At 37.6% G+C, this 27,365-nt stretch overlaps 1 protein-coding gene across 4 annotated transcripts in view; it reads left to right on the top strand.

Moving 5' to 3' along the window:
* The first annotated feature begins 7,884 nt into the window (after nucleotides 1–7,884).
* WNK1 (WNK lysine deficient protein kinase 1) overlaps nucleotides 7,885–27,365 on the top strand; it is a 176,084-nt gene continuing 156,603 nt past the window's right edge. Inside the window, exon 1 of one of the 4 annotated variants that reach the window (XM_036907531.2) lies at nucleotides 7,885–9,610. In XM_036907531.2, coding sequence (XP_036763426.2) covers nucleotides 8,852–9,610 — 759 coding nt within the window. In that variant the 5' untranslated portion in view covers nucleotides 7,885–8,851. The remainder of the gene's footprint in view (nucleotides 9,611–27,365) is intronic. The other 3 variants (XM_057491351.1, XM_036907604.2, XM_036907617.2) reach the window with 3 other exon arrangements.

Below are 27,365 nucleotides of genomic sequence, written 5' to 3'. Positions count from 1 at the left end.
AGATGATCATATGATTTTTCTTTTGTTTGTTGATATGACAAATTACACTGATTGCTTTTTGTATTACACCGATTGTTATATCTTGTGATAAACCCTACTTAGACATGATGTATTATCCTTTTTAAAAAGTATTGCTGGATTTGATGTATGAAAATTTTGTTCAAGATTTTTGCATCATGCTCATGATAGATACTGGTCTGTAGTTTTCTTTTTGCATAATATCTTTGTCTGGTTTTGGTCACTGGGTAATGCTGGCCTTGTAGTGTAAGCTGGTAATTACTTCCTGCTCTCCTGTTTCCTGAAAAGTTTGTGTAGCATTGGTATGATTTCTTCTCAGTATGTTTATATGTTTGGTATATTTCATCAATGAAGGCACCTGGACCTGAAATTTTGTTAGAAGATTAACTATAAATTCAATTTCTTTGATTTAGGGCCACTAGATTTTCTGTTTTCTTTTTCTTGAGTGAACTTTGATAGTTTGTGTTTCAAGATATTTGTTAATTTCATCTTAGTTGTCAAATATATTGACATAAAGTTATTCATCATATTCTCCAATTATCATTTTAATGTCTGTAGGATCTTTTTCCTCTCTTATTCCTGATATTGGTAAATTGAATCTTCTGTAGAGGTGAATTTCATTTATTTTTTCAAAGAAACAGTTTGTGGTTTTATTGATTTAATTGATCATTTTTTCACTTTCTATTTCACTGATTTCTACTTTTGATTTACCATTTTCTTCTTTCATCTTACTTTGGGTTAGTTTCCCATTCTTTTTCTAATTTTTTAGGGTAGAATCATGAATAATTGATTTTAGATCTTTCTTTTTTTCCAATGTCAGTATTTAATGTTATATATTTTCCCTGTAAATACTGTTTTAGCTTCATACTGCAAATTTTGATATATTCTTAATGAATTTGTCTTTATCCAATAATGAATGAAGATTTTGAAATATTGAATTATAACTGTGGACTTTGTCTAATTTTTCTTCTCAGGGTTTTCACTTCATGTATTTTGAAGCTCTCTCATTACGTACATATATATTTAGGGTTGAAATGTTATTGATGAAAGACTCCTATATCATTATGAGATAACCCTCTCTATCGCTGATAATAGTACTTCTTTGTATTAATATAGCCACTCCTGTTTTCTTTAGATTGGTATTAGCATGGTGTCTTTATCATCTATTTAACTTGTGTCTTAATATTTAAAGTTTTCTTTTTAATGAACAGTATGTAGTAGAATGTTGCCTTTTTATCCAATCTGTCAATATCTTCCTTTATAAAAAAAATTGAAGTACAGTTGACATACGCTATTATATTAGCTTCAGGTGTAGACATAGTGATTTGACAATTATATACATTTTGAAATGTTCACTATGATGAGTGTAGTTGTCATCTGTCACCATACAAAGTTATTGCAATATTATTGACTACATTCCCTATACTTCAGTTTTCATCCCTGGTTTATTTTATAACTAGAAGTTTGTGCCTGTTAATGCCCTTCATCTATTTTGCCCAACCACTCAACCCTTTCCCCTCTTGCAACTACCAGTTTGTTCTCTGTATTTATGTTTGTTTCTGTGTTTTATGTTTCTTTGCTCATTTGTTTTGTATTCTTTGTTTCATAGATTCCCCTATAAGTGAAATTATATGGTATTTGTCTTTATCTGACTTATTTCACTTAGCATAATACCCTCTAGGTTCTTCCATGTTGTCACAAATGGCAAGATTTCATTCCTGTCATGTATGTGTGTGTATATATATATATATATATATATCCACCACGTCTTTATCCATATTGATGGACACTTAGGTTGCTTCCATATCTTTGCTATTGTAAATAAAACTGCAATAAACAGGAATGCATATATCTTTTCAAGGCAGTGTCTCTTATTCTATGGGTAAGTTCCAAGAAATAGAATTAGTGGATTATATGGTATTTGTATTTTTGATTTTTTGAGGAACCTCCATACTGTTTTCTGCTTTCCATAGTGGCTGCACCAATTTACATTCCCAAGAACAGCGGACATAGTTTCCCCTTTCTCCACACCCTCATCAACACTTGTTATTTCTCATCTTTTTGATACTAGCCATTCTGACTTGTATTAGGTAATATCTCTTTGTGGTTTTGATTTACATTTCCCTGATGATTATTGATAGTGAGTATCCTTTCATGTGTCTGTTGGCCAACTGTATGTCTTCTTTGGAAAAATGTCTGTTCTGGTCCTCTGTCCATTTTTAAATTGGATTGTTTGTTTTTTTGGTATTTAGTTGTATGAGTTCCTTATGTATTTTGGATGTTTGCCCTTAACAAATATATGATTTGTATTTATATTCTCTTATACAGTAGGTTGCCTTTTCATTTTGTTGATGGTTTCTTTTGGTATGCAGAAACTTGTTAGTTTGATGTGGTCATGCTTGTTCATTTTTGCTTTTGTTTCCCTCACCTGAGGAGACAGATCCAGAAAAACACTGCTAAAGTCAATGTGCAGGAGTTCACTGTCTGTGTTTTCTTCTAGGGGTTTTATGGTTTCAGGACTTACATTAAGGTCTTCAATCCATTTTGAGTAGATATTTTTTGTATTGTGTTAAGAAATTGGTCTAGTTTTATTCTTTTTTATGTGGCTGTCCTGTTTTCCCAACACCAATTATTAAAAAGATTATCCTTTCCCTATTGTATATTCTTGCCTCCTTTGTCAACTGAATGTGGCTGTCCAGTTTTCCCAACACCAATTATTTAAAGGATTATCCTTTCCCTATTATATATTCTTTCCTCCTTGATTAATTGAATGTCTTCCTTTTAATTGGAGAGTTTGAAGGGTTTAAACCATTTACATTCAGTGTAACTGTCAGTATGGTTGAATGCAAATCTTCCTGTTACTATTTGTTTTCCAGTTGCCCCATGTTTTTTCTTTTTCTGCCTCCTTTTGAATAATTTAAGTATTTTCAGTGGTTTAATTTTATCTTTACTATTGGCTTGTTAATTACTCCTCTTTTATTTTTTAATTTTAGTGATTGCTTTAGTGTTTACTACATATCTTTAACTTATAATCATTTATTTTTTTTGCACTTTTTATTGAAGTATAGTTGATATATAATCTATATTGGTTTCAAGTATACAACACAGTGATTCACCTGTTACCCACATTATTAAATCCTCACCCCCTCTAGTGCAGTTACTGTCTGTCAACATAGGAGGAGATGTTACAGAATCATTGCCTATATTTTCCATGCTGTATTACCATCCCCCTGACCAACATATATTATGTGCAATATATTACTTTTACAAAATAAAATAAGTTTATTATTTGCTCCATCTTTAGAAACACATCAACATTTTTTCTACTGTATACACTTAAACTTAAGTAAATATTCTATGATCTCTAAGAAGGTGAAGTCTTTTCATTCATCTCTGATGTGGGCTATGATCATTTATTTTCAAATAATATTTCATATGTAGTGTTAAGAACCTTATATGGTATTCCTCCATTTCCCTCTTATGCCTGTTGTGCTGTAACTGTTATCAATTTACTTCTACATATATATTATTGTGTACGTAATACATTATCATTATGTTTGCTTTAAATTGATGTTTATCTTTTAAGTGAGGGAAAAAATGCATAATCTATTTCCCAACATAATCAGTTATTTTTCCAATGTTTTTTATGCCTTGTTTATATCCTAACTTACTAATTCATGTACTAATATTTTCTTTTCTGTAAGAAATTTAAAAAAATTCTTTTCTTGTAGAGCAGGTATGGTTCCATTGAATTCTCTCACCAAAAATACACCTTAGCTGGGTGGGGCAGTGGTGGTGAAACAGTCTAGAAAGTGTATTTTATAATAGCTTCTTAAGTGATTCTGATAGATCTCTTCCTATGAGAGCTTGTTAAGGCCTGGAACATGATACGGATTCCCATTTTAAAAATTTTCCCTGATGTTCTTTCTAGATGATATAATAAATTTATACTTGGAATTGTCCTATGATGGAATACCATGCAACCGTTAAAAGTAGTGTTTCCAGAGAATATTTGTGGACATTGGAAATGTTTATAATTATAAATGTTTTTATCAGTCAGAAATACTGAAGGCTGATATTTCTGGCTGGTAGATTCCAGGAGATTTTTACTTTCATATTCTATTCTCCATTTTTCAAATTGTCTGCCATAAGTGAGGTTGTATTAAGAAATTCACACAATATAGATATGAGGTTGCTTCCCCAGAAGTAACCCCCTCACTTTTCATTTTGGTGTATACTACCCAGATTTTTCTCTGTGCATTTAAATACATATAGAAACATAAATTTTAATACAACATACAATCTAGTGCATATTACTCTGCAACTTGAGGTTTTCACTGACTACTTTTATGTCTATATATATTTATATATATGCATTATATATATATTTATATATATATTTACGTCCTTCTCTTCTGTTGTTGCATGGTGTTGCCAAAATTAGATATACTATGGTTTCACTATTTTCTTATAGATGTACATGCATATTGTTTCAATTTTTTGGTATAGACAAAGTTGTAGTGGATCTTCATATAGACATTTTTTAGTGCACTTTAAGGTAGTTACCAAGAAGGGGAATTTCTGAGTCAAAGGCAAGGCACAGTTTACATTTTAATAAGTACCAACATATTGCCCTCAAAAGAGGTTGTATTAATTTATGCTCTCATTAATAGCACATGACTTTCTGCACATATTTGCCAACACTTGAAATTATAAATCCTTAAAATTTTGCCAATTTTGTGAGGGAAAAATATGCATGTTATTTTAATTTGCACTTCTCTAGTTCTTGAGTTTCTGCCTTTTATCAGCCTTACTTTTGTCATTTGCATTTCCTTCTGTCTCATTTGTCTCTTCATCTCCTCTCCCCCTATTCTATAGGGTTGTATTTTCTTAGTGATTTAAGGTGTTATTTATATATTTTGGATATTTTTTATGTAATACAGGTTCCAAAGTTTTTCTGACAGCTTATCATTTGTAGTTTATGGAACAGAATTGTCAATTTGATATATTCAAATATTTTTTCTTTATGACTCTTGAGTTACTTGCATTTCTTTCTGTGTTTTCCTGTATTTTAAAAATTCTTAGAGCTCTTTTTTAAATTTGCTTTTTAAACTATGTGAAAATTAACTTTGTAAATGATATGATGTAGACATCTAACATAATGTCTTTCAAATGACTAAGTAGTTGTCCAAACACTGTTTATTAACCTTTCCCCACTGACCTCAAATGCCATCTTCCTCATATATGAAATTCCCGTATATACATGACACTGTTTCTGTATTCTCTCTCCTGTCCCATTATCTATGTTTATCTCAGTACTATGTAGATTTAACCTATAATTTTACAATATGCTTTGATATAGGGTAAGTCCCAACCCTTATTTCATTTATAATAAGAAAGGTTAAAAAATATATTCTTTCATTGATTAACTGCCTACTCTCCTTTCTTCTTTGAGTCCACATGATAGGGAGGTAAAATTAAAAATATCCATAGGCAAGATAAAAGAGCACGGGGAATGAGGGAAAGGACACACAAAAAAGAGAAATGCTCTCGACATGGTATTTTTCCCCCTGCACTTCAAGAAGCTACCCTACAAATTATGCCACATACAAAATAAGATAGCTTTTGTATGTTCAACCACTGTCTAAATCAAAGCTATCTCTGGCTTTCATTGCTAGCCAGTTAGCATTGATAGGAGTCATGTAAACATAAAATAGGAATGGATGGGAAATAAAAATATGAATCAATGGCGAGTGAACAATGACAAAGTGAACAAAGAACACAGAGAAAATAAAATACTTGTATTCTTATGGACCCACCTGGCAGGAAATCAAATTGCTTGAGTTTAGTGCATCTGTTGTATCCTTGTTTCTTTCTGGTATCTCTACTTACATAACTTGGTGTTTTATATGGATTATGGAGGGGTCAATTCCTTACTTAATTGAAATTACAGAGAAACAAAAAGTACTATTAGGGATATTACAATAATGAGTAACAGAAAACATATTAATTGGAAATTGGTAAGTATTAAAAGAGAACTGAGCAAATAAGTGTCTGTAGTGAAATATTCACACTACAGTTCAACCTTTATATCTAACCATTGTACACAGTGTGGTTATACTCAGCTTAAAATTGTACCTGTTTTCATAATAAAGCTAATGTTACACAAGTAGGAAAAGCTGTCATGTGGGCAAGGGTGGCTTAAGTCAACAGTTTATTGTTGACAATGAATTTAGTTGTTCCGGGTTGAAAAACGTGTTGTAGGACATGGTGATTGTCAAGGGGCTTGTGTCCAATGCAGTGTGTACTCTAGTTGCCCCTGCTGAATTTGTATTTTAAAACGTTCATAATCTGCTAGCTTCATGATATCTACCAATCTCTGTTTTTAAAACCAACTTTTTGTAAACCTGAAAGTGTAGAGAAACACAAAATTGAAAAATAGTAACTACGTATCAGATGATTTAATATGAATTGTGTAGCAAAACCCGTCTAAGTGGAGTTCATCCAGATAAACTGTGGGTATTGCCTAGCAAACTAGCTCTTACGAATCTTGCATCCGGTAGCTTCCAAACCACTCACGCTGAGCGTGGTCCTCAGCTAGGCAACGCGCTTCGGAGCTCGTTCCTCAGCGGGCGCCGACCAGAGGCCGGAGCCTGCGGGCGCTCTGATGCGGTTGCTTACGTTTAAGGGCTTCCCGCTTTTACCCGTTGGGCTGAGACTTTAACTGCCATCTGATTTTCCGGTCGGACTTCCTGCTCTGGCTAGTGCCCCCTGGTGCTCATCACCTGTACAATCGAGTAGTTTTGAGGAGCAAAGGGGTCCAAGGAGCCCACGGATGCTTCCAAGAAAAGCATCTCATTACTGAGCACTGGATGATGCAGACTTCCTCTGCGCCCCAAGCCACGGTATAAATTACATGTGTACACTCATGTTCTTCTAGAGAAAGGGGATCTTTCACTAAATTATCAAGATGGAAATTAAGTTTCAGTCACTACGAGCGCAAAAGTCAGCTCAGCTCTCTTAAGTTTGTGACAAAAGATGCAACAATATGTGGACCTTCTCTTTTCTCGAATCGCCCCGCACCGTCTTTTTCTGGCAAAGCAGAGTTCCCTAGGATCCTGGATTTCAGGAGGGCAGCCCGTCTTTGACAGCCAGAATTTCTATCTTGGGGAATGGAGCTCGGAAACTGGCTTTAATTGTTCTGGGAGGGAGGAGGATGCAAGGTAATTCGGCCTCCTTCCCCAATTCATTTAGGCAATATAAATCTTATGCGCAATGTTAGCAAAGTTTTTTTTTTTTTTTACTCTAACGGAAGGCGTGTTCAGCCCTCGGGCTCTCGCTTGGGCTCCGGTTCCCGGCTCCGCCTTTCCCCTCCAGCCCCGCGCCCCTAGTCACTCGACACTACTGCGGCTCTCCGTTAAAGATGGACAACAGATCATTTTTCATTGCCTGGCTACCCTAAGAGCGCTCTCGCCCCGGCAGAGCATGATGGGAGTCTCTCCTCTCGTCCTGCCTCCCTCTTCTTTTTTTTTTTTCCTTCTCTTCTTCCACAATTAATCCATAGATAATGATTCGGCTAGCTAGCACAGACTTGAGGATGGGGTTTAGCAAACCACGGTGACGCTCCCATCAACCTTCCAGACGGGGCGGTTTCCAGAGGAAACTACAGCTCCCATGAGCCATCAAATTAAGCCACCGCAGGGCATCATGGAAGTCATAGGCGCCTTCCTCCTGAGTCCCTTGTGCCCCTCAAATGTACGAACTATAAATCCCAGAGAGCCTCGGTCCTGGCACGCGTGCGCGGGAACCCCGCGAGCGGGGTGGGGGCAGGACTGCCCCAGGCGGCAGGGGGCGGGGTCGGAGCGGGCTGTGTGGAGGCTTCAGACTCCCGGCGCCATTTAGCGCGGAGCGTTTCCTCAGCGGACGCGGCTGTTCTACCTCGGCCACTCTGCACCCCCATCTTCTGTGACAGAAGGCGCCTGGTGGGGGTGACTGCTCTTTCCTCTCCCCAGCCCCTTCACCCAGTCCTCCCGGTCTCCTCTACTCTCGGCCCCGAGAAGCAGCGGAGCTCGGGCCCCGCGGTGAGCGGCCCTCCCCTCCCCACTGTTCCCTCCCTCCGTCAGCCCCCGGCACCGGCCCGGGAGGAGACGGCGTCTGCCAGGCCCGGGGCGGGCGGGAGGCCTCGGGGAAGGGAGGGCCGCTCCTCAGGTGCCGAGGCTTCGTGGCTTCGGCCCTTCGCATCCGGGCCATGGGCGCCCTGTGAGATTGGTGCCCCGGCCGGGGGCGCGTGTGGGAGGCGACCGCCTGCCTGACTGACCCGGAGCCTGGCCGCCCGCCCTCGCCTTCCTCGGCCCCTCCCACTCGCTCTGGCCCGGGAGCTGCCACCGTTCGGGAGCCCGTGCTCGTGCCTGCCGCGCGTCGTCGCCGCCTTCGGGGCCTAGCCCGCCCAGCCCGGGCAGCGGCGGCGGCGCTGCCGCCGCATCCGCTTCGCCTCAGTGCCGGCTCCGCGCCCTGCCCCTCATGACTGCGGCGCCCCCGCTGCCCCAGCCTTCCCGGCCGTTCGCCGCAGGATGGATGCGGACCGCGAGGCGCTAACTCCCGTGGCTCAGCTCCTCGATCGCCCGCCGACGAGCCCGTCCTGGGAGCTGCAGCAGCCGACGCAGCTGGGTCCCGTGTCCCGCCTCTCGTTCGGGGCGGCTAGTCAGTGTTGAGTGAGGAGCCGTCCCGGCTGCGGTAGCGGGACCTGCAGGCCTCCACCGCTTCTCGCGGGCGGCCCCGCACTCTCTCTTAATTCACAAATCTTAGCCAGCTCGCCCCGCTCCCGCCGACGACCATGTCCGGGGGTGCCGCAGAGAAGCAGAGCAGCACTCCGAGCTCCCTGTTCCTCTCGCCGCCGGCGCCTTCCCCCAAGAACGGCTCCAGCTCCGATTCCTCTGTGGGGGAGAAGCTGGGCGCCGCGGGCACCGACGCTGGAACAGGCCGGACTGAGGAGTACCGGCGTCGCCGCCACACTATGGACAAAGACAGCCGTGGGGCAGCCGCGACCACCACCACCACCGAGCATCGGTTCTTCCGCCGCAGCGTCATCTGCGACTCCAACGCCACTGCGCTGGAACTGCCCGGCCTCCCGCTCGCCCTGCCGCAGCCTGGCGTCCCCTCGGTTGTTCCGCAGAGTGCTCCGCCGGAGCCCCACCGCGAGGACACCTTGACCGCCGCCGCCGCGGCCCGGGTAGCCCAGCAGCCGCCCGCCGCGGCTGCCCCTGGGGAAGCACCCCCCGCGGGCCCTGCCGCCGCGACTGCCCGCAGCAGTACCAGCCGAGACCGCCAAGTTTCCCAGCCTAACCATGTGGGGAGCAGGGAGGATCCTCCGTCGGCGAGAAGTGGCAGCGGCGGGGGCAGCTCCAGGGAGCCACAGGAGGAACGGAGCCAGCAACAGGATGATATCGAAGAACTGGAGACCAAGGCTGTGGGAATGTCCAATGATGGCCGCTTTCTCAAGTTTGACATCGAAATTGGCAGAGGCTCCTTTAAGACAGTCTACAAAGGTCTGGACACTGAAACCACTGTAGAGGTCGCCTGGTGTGAACTGCAGGTATAGCCCCACTAACTTCTTTACTTTACAGTGGTTTGCATCCAGATTTGGCTCGGTTAAGCCAGTTTACTGAGTTCACCCTTTATATATCATTCTCACACTGTTCTGAGTTGGGGGGTGGCAACTCGTGGAGAATATTGAAACTAGAATTTGGGGCATGTCGCTGGATAGAGTAAGAATTCTTGGTAGCCTGAGAGATTTGCTACTAGGGGAGGAGTGATGAAAATCGCCTTAGAACAAACACATTGCCTGTTGGTATTGTTTTAGTGTCTGGCAGGAAATTTAGGATTAGTGGGGGAAGTTTTTAAGTTGGGAAAGTAGGGCCATTCTTGCCTTGTGCCTTTCAGTCTCATCAGAGGCTCTGCAGTGATTAGCCACTAGTGTGTTACATGCGGGCTTCCATCCCTGTGATCAGGCTATTCTTTTTAAATACGAATATATCTTCCTTTGGCTATATTTTAGTTGGAGGTTGCACAGGCATTCAATATAAAGTATAAAAATACTTTTCTTCTCTGGGTAAATGTCTTGGGACCACAGTAAAGTACAGTAAGTGTTATTATTTTTCCCCCTAATAATGTTTAAGCCTTATGGTAGCTAGCGGTTGGTCTGCTATTAAATAAAACTGGTATGTCTTCAGCCCATCCACTAAACAGTGAATAGTACAAGAGCCCATGTAAATTTATGTAAGTGCTTGGAGAGTTGTACTGCCTTTATCGTTGTGTTAATCTTGTTATGAAAGGTTTTTAAACCAAACTTTTCCACGAGTCCAAAGGAGTCACAGTGCTTCGCTTTTAATCTTTCCGGGAGGGAGAATTTTCAGGTGTAGATAATGGTGTCATTCTGGTTGACAGGTACATTCTAGGTTTAAATAGCTGGATTTGGGCTACTGGTTGCTTGACCTGAGGCAGCTTGATTGAATGTTGCCCTTACTAGGAAATGAACATAGGTTATTGGAAGGAGCAGCATTTCCCTCACTGAAAAAGTCAGCTACCTTATACATGAAAAATATCATAATCTGTATTCTTCTTGCCAAGAATGGGAACAGGGTGAAATAGAATATGAAAGTAACTGAGTGACTTACGAATTTACGTTAGCCATGAGCTAAAAGGTTGACACTTAACCCTTTGAATGTCAACTTAAAATGACCAAAGGCCATATCAAATGTGAAGGGAAATTAACTCAACATGTGGAAGGAATTAAACTTGAAAACTGACAATTTCTTTAGGAACATAATTTCTTTAGTTTTACAGTTAACGATGTAGAACTAATAAGGCATTGTGAAATAAAAACTCGATTTTTATGGTGGTTTATAGTTGGAGAGGTGGCAGACCTTTGGGAAAAAAAACAAACTTAAACTATTTTTCCTATTGGTCAGTCATAACTCAAAAAATTTAGGTGTGATTCCTTTTGGTTTTGGTTTACAGGCAAAAATTTAGTTTACAGGCAGACCCCTGTTCTTTTTTGTGCCAAGGGTGTCTGTTGCTACTGAGCCTGGATTTTATTCTTCTGTTTTAGTTTTAAATTTGAATTGGTGCTTTTAACAATTTTTTGTTCTTAATTGCTTACTGTACTCTCAAGACTGGACCCAAGTAAATGGTTATATAGATTAATTTTCTTAGTTACAGTAACTTTGCAGACTTCTCAGAATGTAATGTGTTTACCTTTACTACTACCTGGAGTTTTCTGATAGTTTATTATCTTTTTATTGAAGTATTGCTATGCAGTGTTAATGATGGTTTCAAATATGCAACAGTGGTTCAGCATTCACCCATATTATCAAGTCCTCACTCCCATAGTTTATCTTTGAACTAATGATAGAGTAGAAAAAACTCAATTTATCTAATATCACAAGAATTTTGCCTACGCTTCTCGTTTTTTCTTAGAACTCATGACTTCTTGGATTCTTGTACTCTGGGTAGACATGGGCAAGGTCAGGCTGAAGACTGGTATCCTTATATATAATATTGCCATATTATTTTTAACTTAAGGATTTGGCTGCAGAACCAAATGAATCCTAGCTCATTGAGTGGTACCCTGGTTTAGAAACTTCATATGTTGTTTGACCCTCCTACAGTTTTTCTTTTTTTTATTAAGGTATGATTGATATACACTCTTATGAAGGTTTCACATGAAAAAACAATGTGGTTACTACATTTACCCATATTATCAAGTCCCACCCATACCCCAATGCAGTCACTGTCCGTCAGTGCAGCAAGTTGCCAGAGATCCACTATGTCCCTTCTCTGTGATACATTGTTCTCCCCGTGATCCCCCACACCATGTGTACTAAACATAATACTCCTCAGTCCCCTTCTCCCTCCCTCCCTACCCACTCTCCCACACCCCTCCCCTTTGGTAACCACTAGTTCGTTCTTGGAGTTTGTGAGTCTGCTGCCATTTTGTTCCTTCATATTTGCTTCATTGTTATACTCCACAAATGAGGGAAATCATTTGGCACTTGTCTTTCTCTGCCTGGCTTATTTCACTGAGCGTAATGTCCTCCAGCTCCATCCATGTTGTTGCAAATGGTAGGATTTGCTTCTTTCTTATGGCTGAATAGTATTCCATTGTATGTATCTACCACATCTTTATCCATTTATGTGCTGATGGACACTTAGGTTGCTTCCATATCTTGGCTATTGTAAAAAGTGCTGCGATAAACATAGGGGTACATATGTCTTTTTGAATCTGAGAGGTTGTATTCTTTGGGTATATTCCAAGGAGTGGGATTCCAGGGTCAAATGGTATTTCTATTTTTAGTTTTTTGAGGAACCTCCACATTGCTTTCTACAATGGTTGAACTAGCTTTCATTCCCACCAGCAGTGTAGGAGGGTTCCCCCTTTCTCCGCATTCTCGCAAGCATTTGTTGTTCATAGTCTTTTTGATGCTGGCCATCCTTATTGGTGTGAGGTGATATCTCATTGTGGTTTTAATTTGCATTTCCCTGATGATTAGTGATGTGGAGCATCTTCTCATGTGCCCGTTGGCCATCTGAATTTCTTCTTTGTAGAACTGTCTCTTCATATCCTCTGCCCATTTGTTAATCGGGTTATTTGCTTTTTGGGTGTTGAGGTGTGTAAGTTCTTTATATATTTTGGATGTTAACCCCTTGTCGGATATGTCATTTATAAACATATTCTCCCATACTGTAGGATGCCTTTTTGTTTTGTTGATGATGTCCTTTGCTGTACAAAAACTTTTTAGTTTGATGTAGTCCCATGAGTTCATTTTTGCTTTTGTTTCCCTTGCTCTAGGAGATGGGTTCAGGAAGAAGTTGCTCATGCTTTTACTCAGGAGATGTTTGCCTATGTTGTCTTCTAAGAGTTTTATGGTTTCATGACTACATTCAAGTCTTTAATTCATTTTGAGTTTACTTTTGTGTGTGGGGTTAAACAATAATCCAGTTTCATTCTCTTGCATGTAGCTATCCAGTTTTGCTAACATCAGCTGTTGAAGAGGATGTCATTTCCCCATTGTATGTCCATGGTTCCTATATCATATATTAATTGATCATATATGGTTGGGTTTATATCAAGGTGCTCTAGTCTGTTCCATTGGTCTATGGGTCTGTTCTTGTGCCAGTACCAAGTTGTCTTGATTACTGTGGCTTTGTAGTAGAGCTTGAAGTTGGGGAGTGTAATTCCCCCTGCTTTATTCTTCCTTCTCAGGATTGCTTTGACTGTTTGAGGTCTTTTGTGGTTCCATATGAATTTTAGGACGATTTTCTCTAGTTCATTGAATGCTGTTGGTATTTTGATAGGCATTGCATTGAATCTATAGATTGCTTTAGGCAGGATGGTCATTTTGACAATATTAATTCTTCTTATCCATGAGCACAGGATGTGTTTCCATTTATTGATATCTTCTTTAATTTCTCTCATGAGTGTCTTGTAGTTTTCAGAGTATAGGTCTTTCACTTCCTTGGTTAGGTTTATTCCTAGGTATTTTATTCTTTTTGATGCAATTGTGAATGGAATTGTTTTCCTGATTTCTCTTTCTGCTAGTTCATTGTTAGTGTATAGCACTGCCACAGATTTCAGTGTGTTAATTTTGTATCCTGCAACTCTGCTGAATTCAGATATTAGATCTAGTAGTTTGGAATGGATTCTTTAGGTTTTTTTATTGTACAATATCTTATCATCTGCAAATAGTGACAGTTTGATTTCTTCTTTACCAATCTGGATTCCTTGTATTTTTTTGTTTTGTCTAATTGCCATGGCTAGGACCTCCAGTACTATGTTGAGTAACAGTGGAGAGAGTGGGCATCCCTGTCTTGTTCCCGATCTCAGAGGAAAAGCTTTCAGCCTCTCACTGTTCAGTATGATGTTGGCTGTGGGTTTATCATAGATGGCCTTTATTATGTTGAGGTACTTGCCCTCTATGCCCATTTTGTTGAGAGTTTTTATCATGAATGGATGTTGAATTTTGTCAAATGCTTTTTCAGCATCTATGGAGATGATCATGTGGTTTTTGTCCTTTTTGTTGATGTGGTGGATGATGTTGATGGATTTTCAAATGTTGTACCGTCCTTGTATCCCTGGAATAAATCTTATTTGATCATGATGAATGATCTTTTTGATGTATTTTTGAATTCGGTTTGCTAATATTTTGTTGAGTATTTTTGCATGTAAGTTCATCAGGGATATTGGTATGTAATTTTCTTTTTTTGTGGTGTCTTTGCCTGGTTTTGGTATTCGAGTGATGTTTGGAAGTATTCCCTCCTCTGACCCTCCTACAGTTTTTCATTTTGATTTTTAAAATGTGATTATCCTAGCCCCAGCATCCTTTATTACAGTGCTTGTCCAGTATTTTTTTGTTTTTGACTAGGACACTTGCCTAATAAACACATATATGGTAGGTTAGTGCTTGAGTTTTTGTCTGGGTGCAAACTAAAGGACAAGCCAAGGAATTACTAAAGTATTGGGAAAAAGGAAAATATATATACTTCTTACATATTTTTCACTGAATGTATACTCTAACATATATTTTTCTGTAGGAAAACAGGAGAAATACTGTGTTCAGTTGTCGAGTTAAGCATCTTAATGGATTTAAAGTGAAAAAAATCTTAGGTTATTCTGCCTGCTTGCTTTTTAAAAAACCTGAAGTTATAGAGCAGGTAAATCACTTACTTAAATTGGTGAAGAACAAAAATTAAAATGGTTAAGATACAATAATTCGGGAAATGTTAAAGAATTTTTGGTCTAGTAGATGGCTAATTAGTAAATCTCAAATGAAGCAATTCAGTTTTGGTGTGAAAGTCACTGTCAGATTTCTGGAGAAATATGATCCTGTAACCATGGCAGATCCTAGCCTTCTGGTTCAGGTATTATTTTATCACTTCAAATGGAGAAATAGGCTTTTTGGGTTGGAGAGTGGGGGAGTGTAGTAAACAAATAAAACTTGTTTGCCTTGAACTTGTTTTTAGAGCCACAGTATATATAGCTGTCTATTAAAACAGTTTGATACCATAGGATCTTAAGTGATAACTGACATCCTTTAAGACAGATTTTTTTATCTGGTTTTATTAAGCAAATTACATGCCTTAACACTAACTTGGCTTGGTCAGAAAATGTTACTGCTAGACTTTGCAGAGTTTACTTTGCTTTTCTGTGGGTGTTGGGGTTTGGGAGGCATCTTGTTTTATTAAGAAATGTAGCATAATTTGCTTTAAGAAAACAGTTATACACAGATTTAGGAGTGACTGACTTACTTTTCTCCCCAAGTTGCTAAATACTAAGTTCACCTTATACATTCACTTTATATATTGATTAGATTGTTTACAGATCTACTTGAAAGGGGAGGTCAAATAATAAATTTTGTTTTCTGGCTTTTAGTAAATTAAGGCTCATGTCTCATAACTATATGATAATCATGTTTTATAAGAAGTTTAGCAATGCTGCAGAAATGGGATGTGGTTCTGTGATTAAGAAACCATAACATTACTTTGCTGTAGTTCTTAAAATAACTCCATGAACTGAACCTTCCAGTTTGAATATTGAGGATTTCTTTATCTTTGCTTTTAAAATTTGTGCCATGTTCCTTTTCTTAAGGTGACAATCTGCAGTAATTTTCGGTGCTAGGAACTAGATTTCAGGGAGAAGTCTTTGGAGTTTGTTTTTTAATTCTCAAAGTCTGATGAGTGTAGGCAAAATTGTGATAACTCAAGGAGCTGCTTTGCAAATTAAAGAATGATTGGTGACTTGTTTGAAAAAATTACTTTTCCATTCTAAACAGAACAGAATAAAATTAAAGACAGGATGATTTTGGTTAGATAAGATTCGATTTAAAATATATGTAGATTTAATGCTGTAGGAAATAAACTTTGTGGTAAAGGAACTGAAAATTATATTTAGGCCGATTTTTAATGATGTATTTAGTTCTTACTTAGTGTTTCTGAGAAGGTTAAATGTTTTCCTTTTCTCTCAATCTTTTCCCTCACTTTTAGTATCACAGGTGTTTTTCCAGTGTAAGAACTGGCAGAGAGGTTTTTTTTAAAATTTTTCATTAAGGTATGTATCATTGATACGAAGGTTTCACATGAAAAATATGTGGTTAGTACATCCATATTATCAAGCCCTCCCCATACCCCATTGAAGTCACTATTCATCAGTGTAGTAAAATGCCACAGAGTCACTACTTGTCTTCAAGAGAGGTTGTTTTTGTATAAAACAAATTGGCAATCTGTTGTTGTCTGGTGACTTGAGTTCATATCTTGACTTCATATTGAAGTGCAAGAGCCTGCTGATTTTGAGGCTACCTATGAAGATTTGTTTGATTTGTTTACATTTATGCTTGAAAAATCATGTAGTAACTCTTCTATTGCTTCCGCTCATATAGGAGGAAGTTTGGGGTTGAACATGGTGTCATCAGTGCTTTCAAATTTAGTTTTACTTTTCCTCTGTCTGACTTATTAATTTCATGACCTGTCACTGTCCCAGATATTTCCAGAATTTAAGATCTTTTTCCTTTTGTGACCTTTCTTACAGTGTTCAAATTTGTTTGAAATTGTTTGTATTGTCTATTACACTAGCCTTCAAGCTCTTTGAAGATATAAGTAGACACTCAATATACTTTAATAAATAAGTTTTTTTCTCTAGATCTCAGGGTTGTTTCATCCATATTCCTTGCCTTTCTTTGGTCCACAGCAGATTCTCTAATGTTGAATTCAGAGAGTTCACTGTGGCATTATACAATACTGCACAATAGAAAAAAGCCCTAAGGCAATACACTTGGGTTCTGTGTAACCCGATTATCTCACCCTGAGTGAGTCTGTAGTGCTGATTTTATTAGTAGTAACATGTCTTACCAACTTAACAGGACTGAGGATCAATTGAACACTACGTGAAGATACTTTGAAAATGTGAAGTGTTATATACAATATAATAAAAGGATGGTGGTGCTAAAAAAAAATCCATTTTGAAGGTCATAGTTGTCACTTGTTACAAACTGGGCGTTTTAAACTTTTGGTTAAAGTTGGATTTTAGGAACTTTTTTGCATTGTCAACTTAGGAATTTTTTCAAATCTTAAAAGCGGAGCAGCTTTTCAGACTGAAATGAAGTTTCCAGAAGTTCTTAAGAGTGTGTTTATTTAGAAGAGGATGGTGCCCTTGACAGTTGGCACACTAAATTTTGTAAACAGTTGTACAATAATTGGTTTATTTGTACATTCTACCAATATGAGAGGAAAAATGTCAGTAATTTGCTTAGTTTTGTGATTGACTTAATTTAGATTTTTTAGATGGGCTTTCATGAAGAATTATTTTTTGATGTTGTAACTTGAATATTAGCATTGCAAGCCTGAGCTATTAAATGTGCTTGGCAAATGAATGTGCTTAGTGATTTTTAGAAAAGACTCTTCTGATAAACTGTTGTCATCACAAGCAAATACAGTTTTCTCAGAAATTTAAGAATTCTTAAGAAATTTAAGAATTAAAGAATAAGAAAGAGTGTTTGGAAATCTCTTTGGTATACCTATCATACTCAGGTTAGTTAAAAGAAATCACACTAATTATTACTATAGATGCCTTTTGTGTGGCCAAGGTTCAGCTTCTCAACAATAGATGAACTGGTTTTTGTCAGAACGTGCGTGGCGGATGGTCTTGTGTTAATCAAACACAAACTAATAGATGGACCCAATGGTGAGAGGTGAAACTACTTTAGTGAATCAAATAATTACTGGTGTGCACATTTTCTCTGTAAGTAGATAGAAGTAAACAGAGGGCATGGGATAATGGTAAGATCATCTTCATGGCTAATAGTTTTGAGCTAAATAACCTGAAGTATCCATCTCCAGGTGAATACTCTTCTTACTTGGGACTAGTACAGATCATTGTGGATTAAGGTAAATTTGGGAAATGCAACAGATCATCTCTAACATGGCTGAAGTATTCCTAGACATTAATATTTACATATTCTTTGAACTCTCCACACATCTCTCCCACATAATACTCAGCTATAGGCAGTGGAGTGTAACTAAGGGATTGTAAGCAAAAAATTAATTGGTTAGATTTGCAGAGTGGTAATTGTTGAGAATTGATTTATGGAGGATTTCAAGGGTCCTCCTTATACAATTAGTTAGGGTCTGAGTATGAGATTTCTGGGCCTGAATGAGAGCTGTAATAGAGGAGTAGAATCTTAAAATACTTAGGAGATTATATATGCAGGATTTAGTGATTCATTGACATTTGGAGGAAAAATGGAGCATGGATAGAGGGCGGGGATAGATGGTGGAACTGTCACCTGAGGGAGGGAATAAGAAAGAATAGGGTTTTTTTTTAAGAGGAGAAGAGGGGTATGGAGATGAATTTAATTTGACAGGTTGAGTTTGAGGTATTTGTGAAACCTCCAGGAAGAAGTTCAATAGGTAGTTGGATATATTACTGAAGCTCAAAGAATAGGTCTGAGGGAGAGATAGAGGCTGTTGATTCTCGTGTCTATTTTAGTCATGACTGAAATAATGGAAGTAAATGAAATCATCTAGGGAGAGGAGAGATATACACACACACGCACAGAGAGAGAGAGAGAGAGAAACAGAGGAAGAGACAGGGGAGAATAATGGTCCTAGGGCAAAATAGGAATAATTAATGGGTGGGCAAAGGGAAAATGAGCCCAGGGGTTAGACTAAATAGAACTCTAGCAAGAATGGTAATATCAAGGGAATAAAATTTCGAGAAAACAATATAGCAGAGAAGTTCGAATTTGCATAGTAGTAATTGTGGAGAATGGATTTTAGAAGGATTAAAAAGCAATAGAGAAATTAGTTAGGCTGTTGAAATTGTTTATCGTTTGGCAGTTAACAAGTCATTAATAACAAAACTCAGGATTGCCTAAGAGGATAGTTGAATAAGGCAGCATAATGTAAGTAGATGTAAGTCACTGGTAATTTGCTATATTTCTGCCCTGTTCATTAGCCTCATGTGGCAATTAAAATTGATAAAAATGAAATAAAATTTAAAAACTCAGTCCTTCAGATGCACTAGCCACATGTTAAGTGTTCAAAAGCCATGTGTGGCTGCCATATTGGATGGCACAGATATAGAACATTTCCGTCATTGCAGAAAGTTCTTTTAGAACATGTGTCTAGATCTTGTGTTCAGTTGTGCTTTTTTTAAGAAATAGCTTTATTGAGATAGAATTCACAAACTATAAAGAATATACAGTGGTGTCTTTATAACTTGTTACCCATTTAAAAAATGCATCCTCTATTAGCAGTACAAAACAGTCTTTCCTTTTTTAGAATAAGAATAAAAAATGTTACCACTTTGAAGAATTACATGTAGAATTAACAAAGATTAACATGTTACATTATATTTGGTGATCTTACAGAAGAGTGGAAAGTTTGCAGTGGGTTAAGGAAGTGGCTGAGGAAGGTTAGGTGGAGATACTAAGAGTACGCCATTTCTTTAGACAAGTTTGAATGAATTATGGGGCAAGAAAAATTGGGTAAGTAGAGAGCAGGATTGAGGATAAGATGGATAGATAAGCAAGGAAAGGTCTTGAGAGGTTACAGCATCAAAATACAGTATTTTATGTGCTTTCTCTGCCTCAGCATCCATCAAAAGTCTCTTCTAAGCCAATTAATGTTTTATTTTTGTTTATTCTTTGAAGATAAATTCAATGCAAATAAGTTTTCACATGTCACACCATTTATCCACTGTTTACTGATACTCAGTTGAGCATTGGGAGTAATGTGTTGAATCTTTTTTTTTTTTTTGGTATCGTTAATATACAATCACATGAGCAACATTGTGGTTACTAGATTCCCCCCATTATCAAGTCCCCACCACATACCCCATTACAGTCTCTGTCCGTCAGTGTAGTAAGATGCTATAGAGCCACTACTTGTGTTCCCTGTGCTATACTTCCTTCCTTGTGTGTGTGCTAATCGTAATGCCCCTTATTCCCCTTATCCCTCCCTTCCCATCCATCCTCCCCAGTCCCCTCCCCACTTTGGCAACTGTTAGTCCATTCTTGGGTTCTGTGAGTCTGCTGCTGTTTGGTTCCTTCAGTTTCTTCTTTGTTCTTATACTCCACAGATGAGTGAAATCATTTGGTTCTTGTCTTTCTCCACCTGGCTTATTTCACTGAGCATAATACCCTCTACTAGCTCCATCCATGTTGTTGCAAATGGTAGGATTGGTTTTCTTCTTATGGCTGAATAATATTCCATTGTATATATTTACCACCTCTCCTTTATCCATTCATCTACTGATGGACACTTAAGGTTGCTTCCATTTCTTGATCATTGTAAATAGTGCTGCAGTAAACATAAGGGTGCATATGTCTTTTTGAAACTGGGATCCTGCATTCTTAGGATAAATTCCTAGGAGTGGAATTCCTGGGTCAAATGTTATATCTATTTTTAGTTTTTTGAGGTACTTCTATACTGCTTTCCACAATGGTTGAACTATTTTACATTCCCACCAGCAGTGTAGGAGGGTTCCCCTTTCTGCACATCCTCACCAACATTTGTTGTCCCTAGTCTTTTCTATGTTGGCCATCCTAACTGCTGTGAGGTGATATCTCGTTGTGGTTTTAATTTGCATTTCCGTGATAATTAGCGATGTGGAGCATCTTCTCATGTGCCTGTTGGCCATCTGAATTTCTTCTTTGGAGGAGTGTCTGTTCATATCCTCTGCCCATTTTTTAATAAGGTTATTTGCTTTTTGGGTGTTAAGGCATGTGAGTTCTTTATATATTTTGGATGTTAACCCCTTGTCAGATATGTTATTTACAAATATATTTTTCCATACTGTAGGATGCCTTTTTGTTCTGCTGATGGTGTCCTTTGCTGTACAGAAGGTTTTTAGCACAATGTAGTCCCATTTGTTCATTTTTTATTTTGTTTCCCTTGCCCAAGGAGATATGTTCAGGAAAAAGTTGCTAATGTTTATATTCAAGGGAGTTTTGCCTATGTTTTCTTCCAAGAGTTTTATGGTTTCATGACCTAACAATCAGGTCTTTGATCCATTTTGAGTTTTTCTTTTGTGTATGGGGTTAGACAATAATCCTGTTTCATTCTCTTGCATGTAGCTGTCCAGTTTTGCCAATACCAGTTGTTGAAGAGGCTGTCATTTCCTCAAATATGTTGATTCTTTTAAACAGTTTTTTTCTCCTATAAATTCTGGCATTCGTACCACACTTGCATATTAATATGATGTGGTGATATATACTTTATATATTTTTTAAGTGGAGCATCTCTCTGAAATGATCATATTTGTATGTCACTTGAGGAAATGATTTGAAATAAATTCCACTGTAAGAAAAGTTCTGAATTACTTAAACACTGTTTCTAGGATGTGGCCAAAGTGGACTTTTCTACAACAGAAAGTCGAAATACTGCATATACTTCTTCAGGCTTTGTCTTTCTGTAGAGTGTTCCTTGCTAATTAATCTGGCAAGGTATTAATAATTACTAATATTATAAGAGCCCTTCTTTTGTGACAGGCACAGTGCTATGCCCAGAGCATATTATTTGTAATTGTAATTCTCAAAACAATGTAAAGCATATGTTTTCTTAATTTTGTATTTGAAGAAACTAACTCAGGTTTCATAACTTAAGATCACATGGCATTTTCTGAGTCCTTGTTCTTTATACTACAGAATACTTCAGTTAAGCCAAGAAGATGAGTTTGAATTCTAGTGGAATTCTAAGTCCTTTTGCTCTGTTATAGCAATTATAATTTGTTGTTGAGCATCTTACACCTTTTATACTTTAACTTTATGAAATACATCTGCACATAAAAGGCCTTTTAGTCTCTGTACACTGTGGATTCTGTAAGGAGGAAGCTAACAGGTTTATTTTGGTAACTTCTTGCTGTGTTCAGAGTTTTTTAGATGCTATTTACAATGGTCATCACAGAGACTTCTGTTTAGACTTAGTATTGGAGAAGGAATGTTATTTCTAGTGGTCTGTGTGTATCAAATTTCCATCTAATAGAGACAGATTGAATGGCTTTATAGTGTTAGGATTTTTGACATGATTGTTCATTTTCAAGTTTTACATTGTTAGTAAGAAATAATTGGACATCTAAATTCCTAAAATTATTAGGTACCAGTGCCGTATGTTTATTCATTGGGGAAGCAGAGTTAAGGATATCACAGTATGAACATACAGATCAACATGTTATTGTATAATTTTCATAGGATTTAGTTTTATTTACTTTGCAGATTGAGGTTATATAGTTGGTTAGCTTAGATCTTAATACTGACAGTATAAATTGACTTTTTTCCCTTGATTTTTTTTCTTTAATCTTGTTACCTCTTTCCTCTCCACTGTTTACTTTGACATTATATATGCTATTGAGAAGGATTTGGCCTTTTTACTTGTATAATCTCCAAATAAAAATCTCATTTAAATTACATAATTATGTTTTGAAATCCTCTGGAATGTTTAGTTTATTCAGCATTGTTAAGGAAACAAGATGTTACATCAGTCTAGTAAGATTTTCAGGGATAAAGTGCTTTCTTTTTGAAGTATCAAGACTTAAACAATTTGATAAAACTCTTAAAAGTGTATCAGTTGATACTGTTTGCCTACATACCCACCAGCACAGACTGATCAGCATATCATCCCAGATGCTTGGATTACTGGATGTTCTTTAGACTAAAACAGCCCTTTGAAATCAGACAGTCCCTTTTATACTAGGGTAATCCATACTTGAGCACCTCAAAATATGGCAGTTTTTTCAAAATAGTCCTATGGTGGTTAGAGTAGCTGAGTTCAGTAGAGGTTTTCAGCTTCAGCTACACATAGTATAAGTCACCCCTTGCTCTTTCATCCCCAAGCATAGGTTTAGACTTTCATTCTCCCTTCTTTAAGCTAAGTGATGTTATTGTGTGTGGTCAGGATGGTAGAAACTTTCCTGCCAGTGGACCTCATTCAGGGCCATCTCAATCTGTAAGAGAATTTCTAATAAAAGTAAACTTAAAAGGGAAGGCCTCAGTCTCAGTTGCTTACCAGAGCCGTCTTGGCCCATACTTCTGCACACTTTCTGTTAGCTCAGTACTATTTAGTATTATTGGTAGAGACAGCTTTTCTCAAGTCAAAAACAGCCTGTTATGTACCCTTTCTCTATGGTAAGAGATACCTGTTTGTTTCAATTACATAACTGAGAAGGGCCACTCAAGTGATTCTTCCCAGAACAAAGAAGGTGACTGCTAAATGCATTGCTCTTTTCTCTCCAGACCAAATAAAAAAATCATCAGCAATTTTTAAATGATAGATTCTCAAGTTAAATATTTGTTCTGCCTTATCAGGCACCTACATAGGGGTTCTAGTTTAGGTTTACTTTGGGTGGATAAATTGTCTCTGTTACATTTACACCAGTTTATTTATCTACATAGAGGTACTAGTTTAGATTTTACTTTTGGTGGGCGATTGTCTGTGTTACATTTATGCCAGTTTATTTATCTCTGTAGATTTTTTTTACTTGTACATAAGGTGGGTGACCATAGTGAAATTTTGCTGGTGAGCATCCTATGGCTAAAGCACAACTTTGATTTCTGTAATAAGAATCTTGACCATTTTCTGTCCCTCTTACAAGGAAAGAAAGAAATTGCCACACTTCCCGTAAATATCACTATTACAGGCTTTCACAGATTTACTGAGTATGTACTCAGTACTCAGTGTGAATACCTGATTAGTTTATGTTTTAAAAATCTGTCACCCTTACCATCTTAATGGGTAAAAAGATGACTGACTTTTTTAACAATCAGTACTTAGCTAAATGGTACATAGTATTTTTTCCTTCTAAATGTGGTGGATACAGCAATACTTTCTTAAAAAACTTTTTACTGTGAAATATTTTCAAACACAGGTTATACCAGATTTAGCCAGAAGCTGCCTTCTCTGTCCTTTTTATTAATATGTCTTTATCATTTTTTTATGTTACTCTAACTTCCTGCATAAAATATTCCAGGTGCGTTTTTAGTATTTCCCTACCCCAGCGCTGGACCAGCTGTTTCTCCAAGGAGCCTGGTTCATTATAGCATAGAATGGAATTCAGAAAACTAGATCTGAATGTCATTCAGGTATGCTCATTGCCACTTGGAGTGGGGGGGAGTATCGCTGTTTCTAGGTTCATAGTAAGGAGCTCAAATAACTGTATGCATGTGTGTTTATACCTCTCTCTCTCTCTGTGTATGTACATTTATCTATCTGTATGTGTATATTGAAAGCCATGAATTCACATTGCTATCTCTAATTCCAGTTCAATATAGAGTTAATTCTAGCTCTCTTCTTTTCCATATATATGCCTCCCTACTCCAGGAGTGAGAAACTTGGTTCTCATAAGTATATGTATGACTACATAATCCCCCTGTACGTAGCTGTGGCATAATGAGAAATACATGTTTCATTTTTGGCCCCAGTTCCTGACACAGAGCTGCTAACTCCCTTTGAATTTCCAGAGTGATGGGAGCACATTTCTAAAAAGGTGACTCTTGGCTGGCTCCTAGGTATTAAAGACTGGTCCTAGAAAGGCCCCAGACCCTAGGCATAATGAGAGGGTTGTAACTTTCAGCCTACCTCGCATGCTCACCTCTGGGGAGATGAGCTGCGAATTTAGTCGATCACTAATGGCTGATGATTATGTAATGAAACCTCCATAAAAACCTCTAAACAATGGAGTTCAGAGAGCATCCAGGTTGCTGGGAAGGTGGTACACTGGAGAAGGCATGGAAGCTGTGCAGCCCTCCCATACATTGCCCCATTCATCTCTTCCATGTGACTGTTCCTGGATTGTATCCAAACTGTTCTGAATTTTGTGAGCCACTCTAGCAAATTATCAAACCTGAGGGAGTTGTTGGAGGTCATGGGAGCCCCAGTTTATAGCTTGTTAGAGATATTGGTGGCAACTTTACTGGGACTGAAGCTAGCATCTGAAGTGGGGGGTGTCTTGTGGACCTGAGCCCTTACCTGTGGGGTTTGCCCTTACTCCAGGTAATTAGTATCAGAAATGACTTGAATCGTAGGATATCTGCTTGGTGTACAGAGAGTTGAAAGATTTGTTGGTGGTGTGAATAACACACACATTTGGTATCAGTGTTGAGAGTAAAACTGGGAATACAATCTTTAAGCTCCTCTGGGCAGTTGTCCTCTCAGGTATCCTCACTGCAGCAGGGCTGCTATCTCTTCATCCTCAAGTATCTTCCTTTCTGATAGCAGTACTCTTTTAAAATGAATTTACTACCTGTCCTTTTATATTCTTTCTACTGCTGTTTTTGGGGATATGATGCAGTGTTTAACTTGAGAGGAAAACAGGTGGTTTGAACTGTGCTGAATTTTCTTCGTAATTGTGGAAGGTTGAAATAAGGGAGGAGAGTTTTTTCCTCACATTCACAATCATTCCCTAGGAACATAGGTAACTTTTGGGAGTGTTAGTATAAAATTCAATTTATAATTGTTCTCTAAGGTCTTTTCTGATGAAAATTTAGCATCCAAATGGAGATGTGCTGTTTGTACAATATATACTGGGTTTTGAAGACTTACTATTAAAAAATATATTTAAAAGATTCCCATATAAAAAATAAGATTACATGTTGAAATGACATTTGGGTATATTAGGTATAGTAAAATACTATAATGTCATCTGTTTCTGTTTACTTGTTTAAATGTGGCTATTTGAAAATTTTAAATTGCATGTATAGCTGTTGGCTGTAAATTGCATCATATTTCTGTTGGCCATCACTGATGTAGACTGTTCTGTTAAAATAAAATGCTGTAAAAGAGCTGATGCTGCCCTAAATTAAGTTTACTATTTCCTTTTTAAAAATATCTTAGCACCTTCCTTTTGTGGTTTCTTTCATTAGTACCCTTTACAAGCCATAATATTTTGCTGTTGCTGAAAACAGAAATTTGGGCTTTTTAATCTTTTTAGTTTGTGGTGCTTTAAGTATCTGATTATTATGAAAATTGGCACTTAGTTTTTTAAAGTTTTATTTTGTCTTTTGTTATTTGCCAACATATTTGTATTAGAAATGATATTTCTTATGGTCTTGTTTTGAGTACTTCAGTTGTTGCTAAGAGAATATTAGAAGTCAGTTTTTAGTGCAAATATCTTGAAATGTATGGTAGATTTATTTCAGATAAACTGCTGATGCATGTTTGGGTACATCATGAATATGTAAACATGCTGCTTTCTTTATATTATTCAATAATTTCTAGCCATTGTGGCTCCTTAAAATTGTCAGTCAGTTTAGTGCCCATACTCATATTTTAATGATACTGAGAATTCAGATAAATTGATTTTTTGTATCTTTTGCTTAAAAAAGAGACATTATAGTTCAGCTATTTGCTTGCACTAAGTTTTTCCAAAATAGTTGAGTCTTTAATTGTTCCTATAAAATAAAAAGGATAAAAAGTTTACTGAATATATAGCTAATAAAGTTGAAATACACTGAAGATGCCAAGACAGTGCTTTTCATGCTTTAAATGGTAATTTAGTGAGCACAGAAATCTATTTTCCTTTTGTATAAGGGCCTTTTGATAGTCATTGTTTAGAGCTACTGCTAATTTGATTTTGACTCAGTTATCTGAATTACAAACTTCATTTATTTCCACTTTGGTTTTTATAATCATCCTTAAGTGACACACAAAAAAAGTTTTTAAGGAAAAAACTTTATAGAAGTAATGTATTCTCATTATAGAAATTAAGGAATTACAGGAAAAAAGGAAATACAAACCACCTGCAATTAGTCAGTCCCTTCTTCATCCAAAAGATAAGCATTTGTAATAGTTTAATTGCTTTGTGTTTGATTTTTGTCTGTGTAGTTGTGATTATACTGTATGTACAGTTGGCTTGTTTTACCATTTCAAACTTTGAGGTTTTTAAAACAACAAATACTGTAATTGTAATTGGTGTGTTGTGTTTACATAGTTGTGATCATGCTGTTTGGCAGCTTAATTTGCGTGATTTACTTCATAGAAAAAAAATTCTATGTTAACGTTTAGAAATTTTAGATAAACTGGTGTTGTTTGTACACAGCTATAATTGTTTTGTTCCTTTATACTACTGCACATGCAGTTGGACATAACAGTTTCAGAACATTCTGATCTTAGGTTAGAATGTACAACAACCCTTGAATTCCTACTTGAGTATTACATCTTTTTAATTCTCAAGAAAATCTGTTGAATATTTGGCCCACAAATGCCAACATTTAATTACAGTTGGCTCTAGAAGATTGATGGACTGATGCCGTAGATCACTCTGAATAGAAGTTTAAAGTCATGCTTGGTATATTACAAAGCTGATT

Source organism: Manis pentadactyla, chromosome 14 (assembly GCF_030020395.1).
Source record: "Manis pentadactyla isolate mManPen7 chromosome 14, mManPen7.hap1, whole genome shotgun sequence".
NCBI lineage: Eukaryota > Metazoa > Chordata > Mammalia > Pholidota > Manidae > Manis > Manis pentadactyla.
Note: the sequence above shows the minus strand (reverse complement) of the source record. Positions and strands in the feature narration are given on the sequence as shown.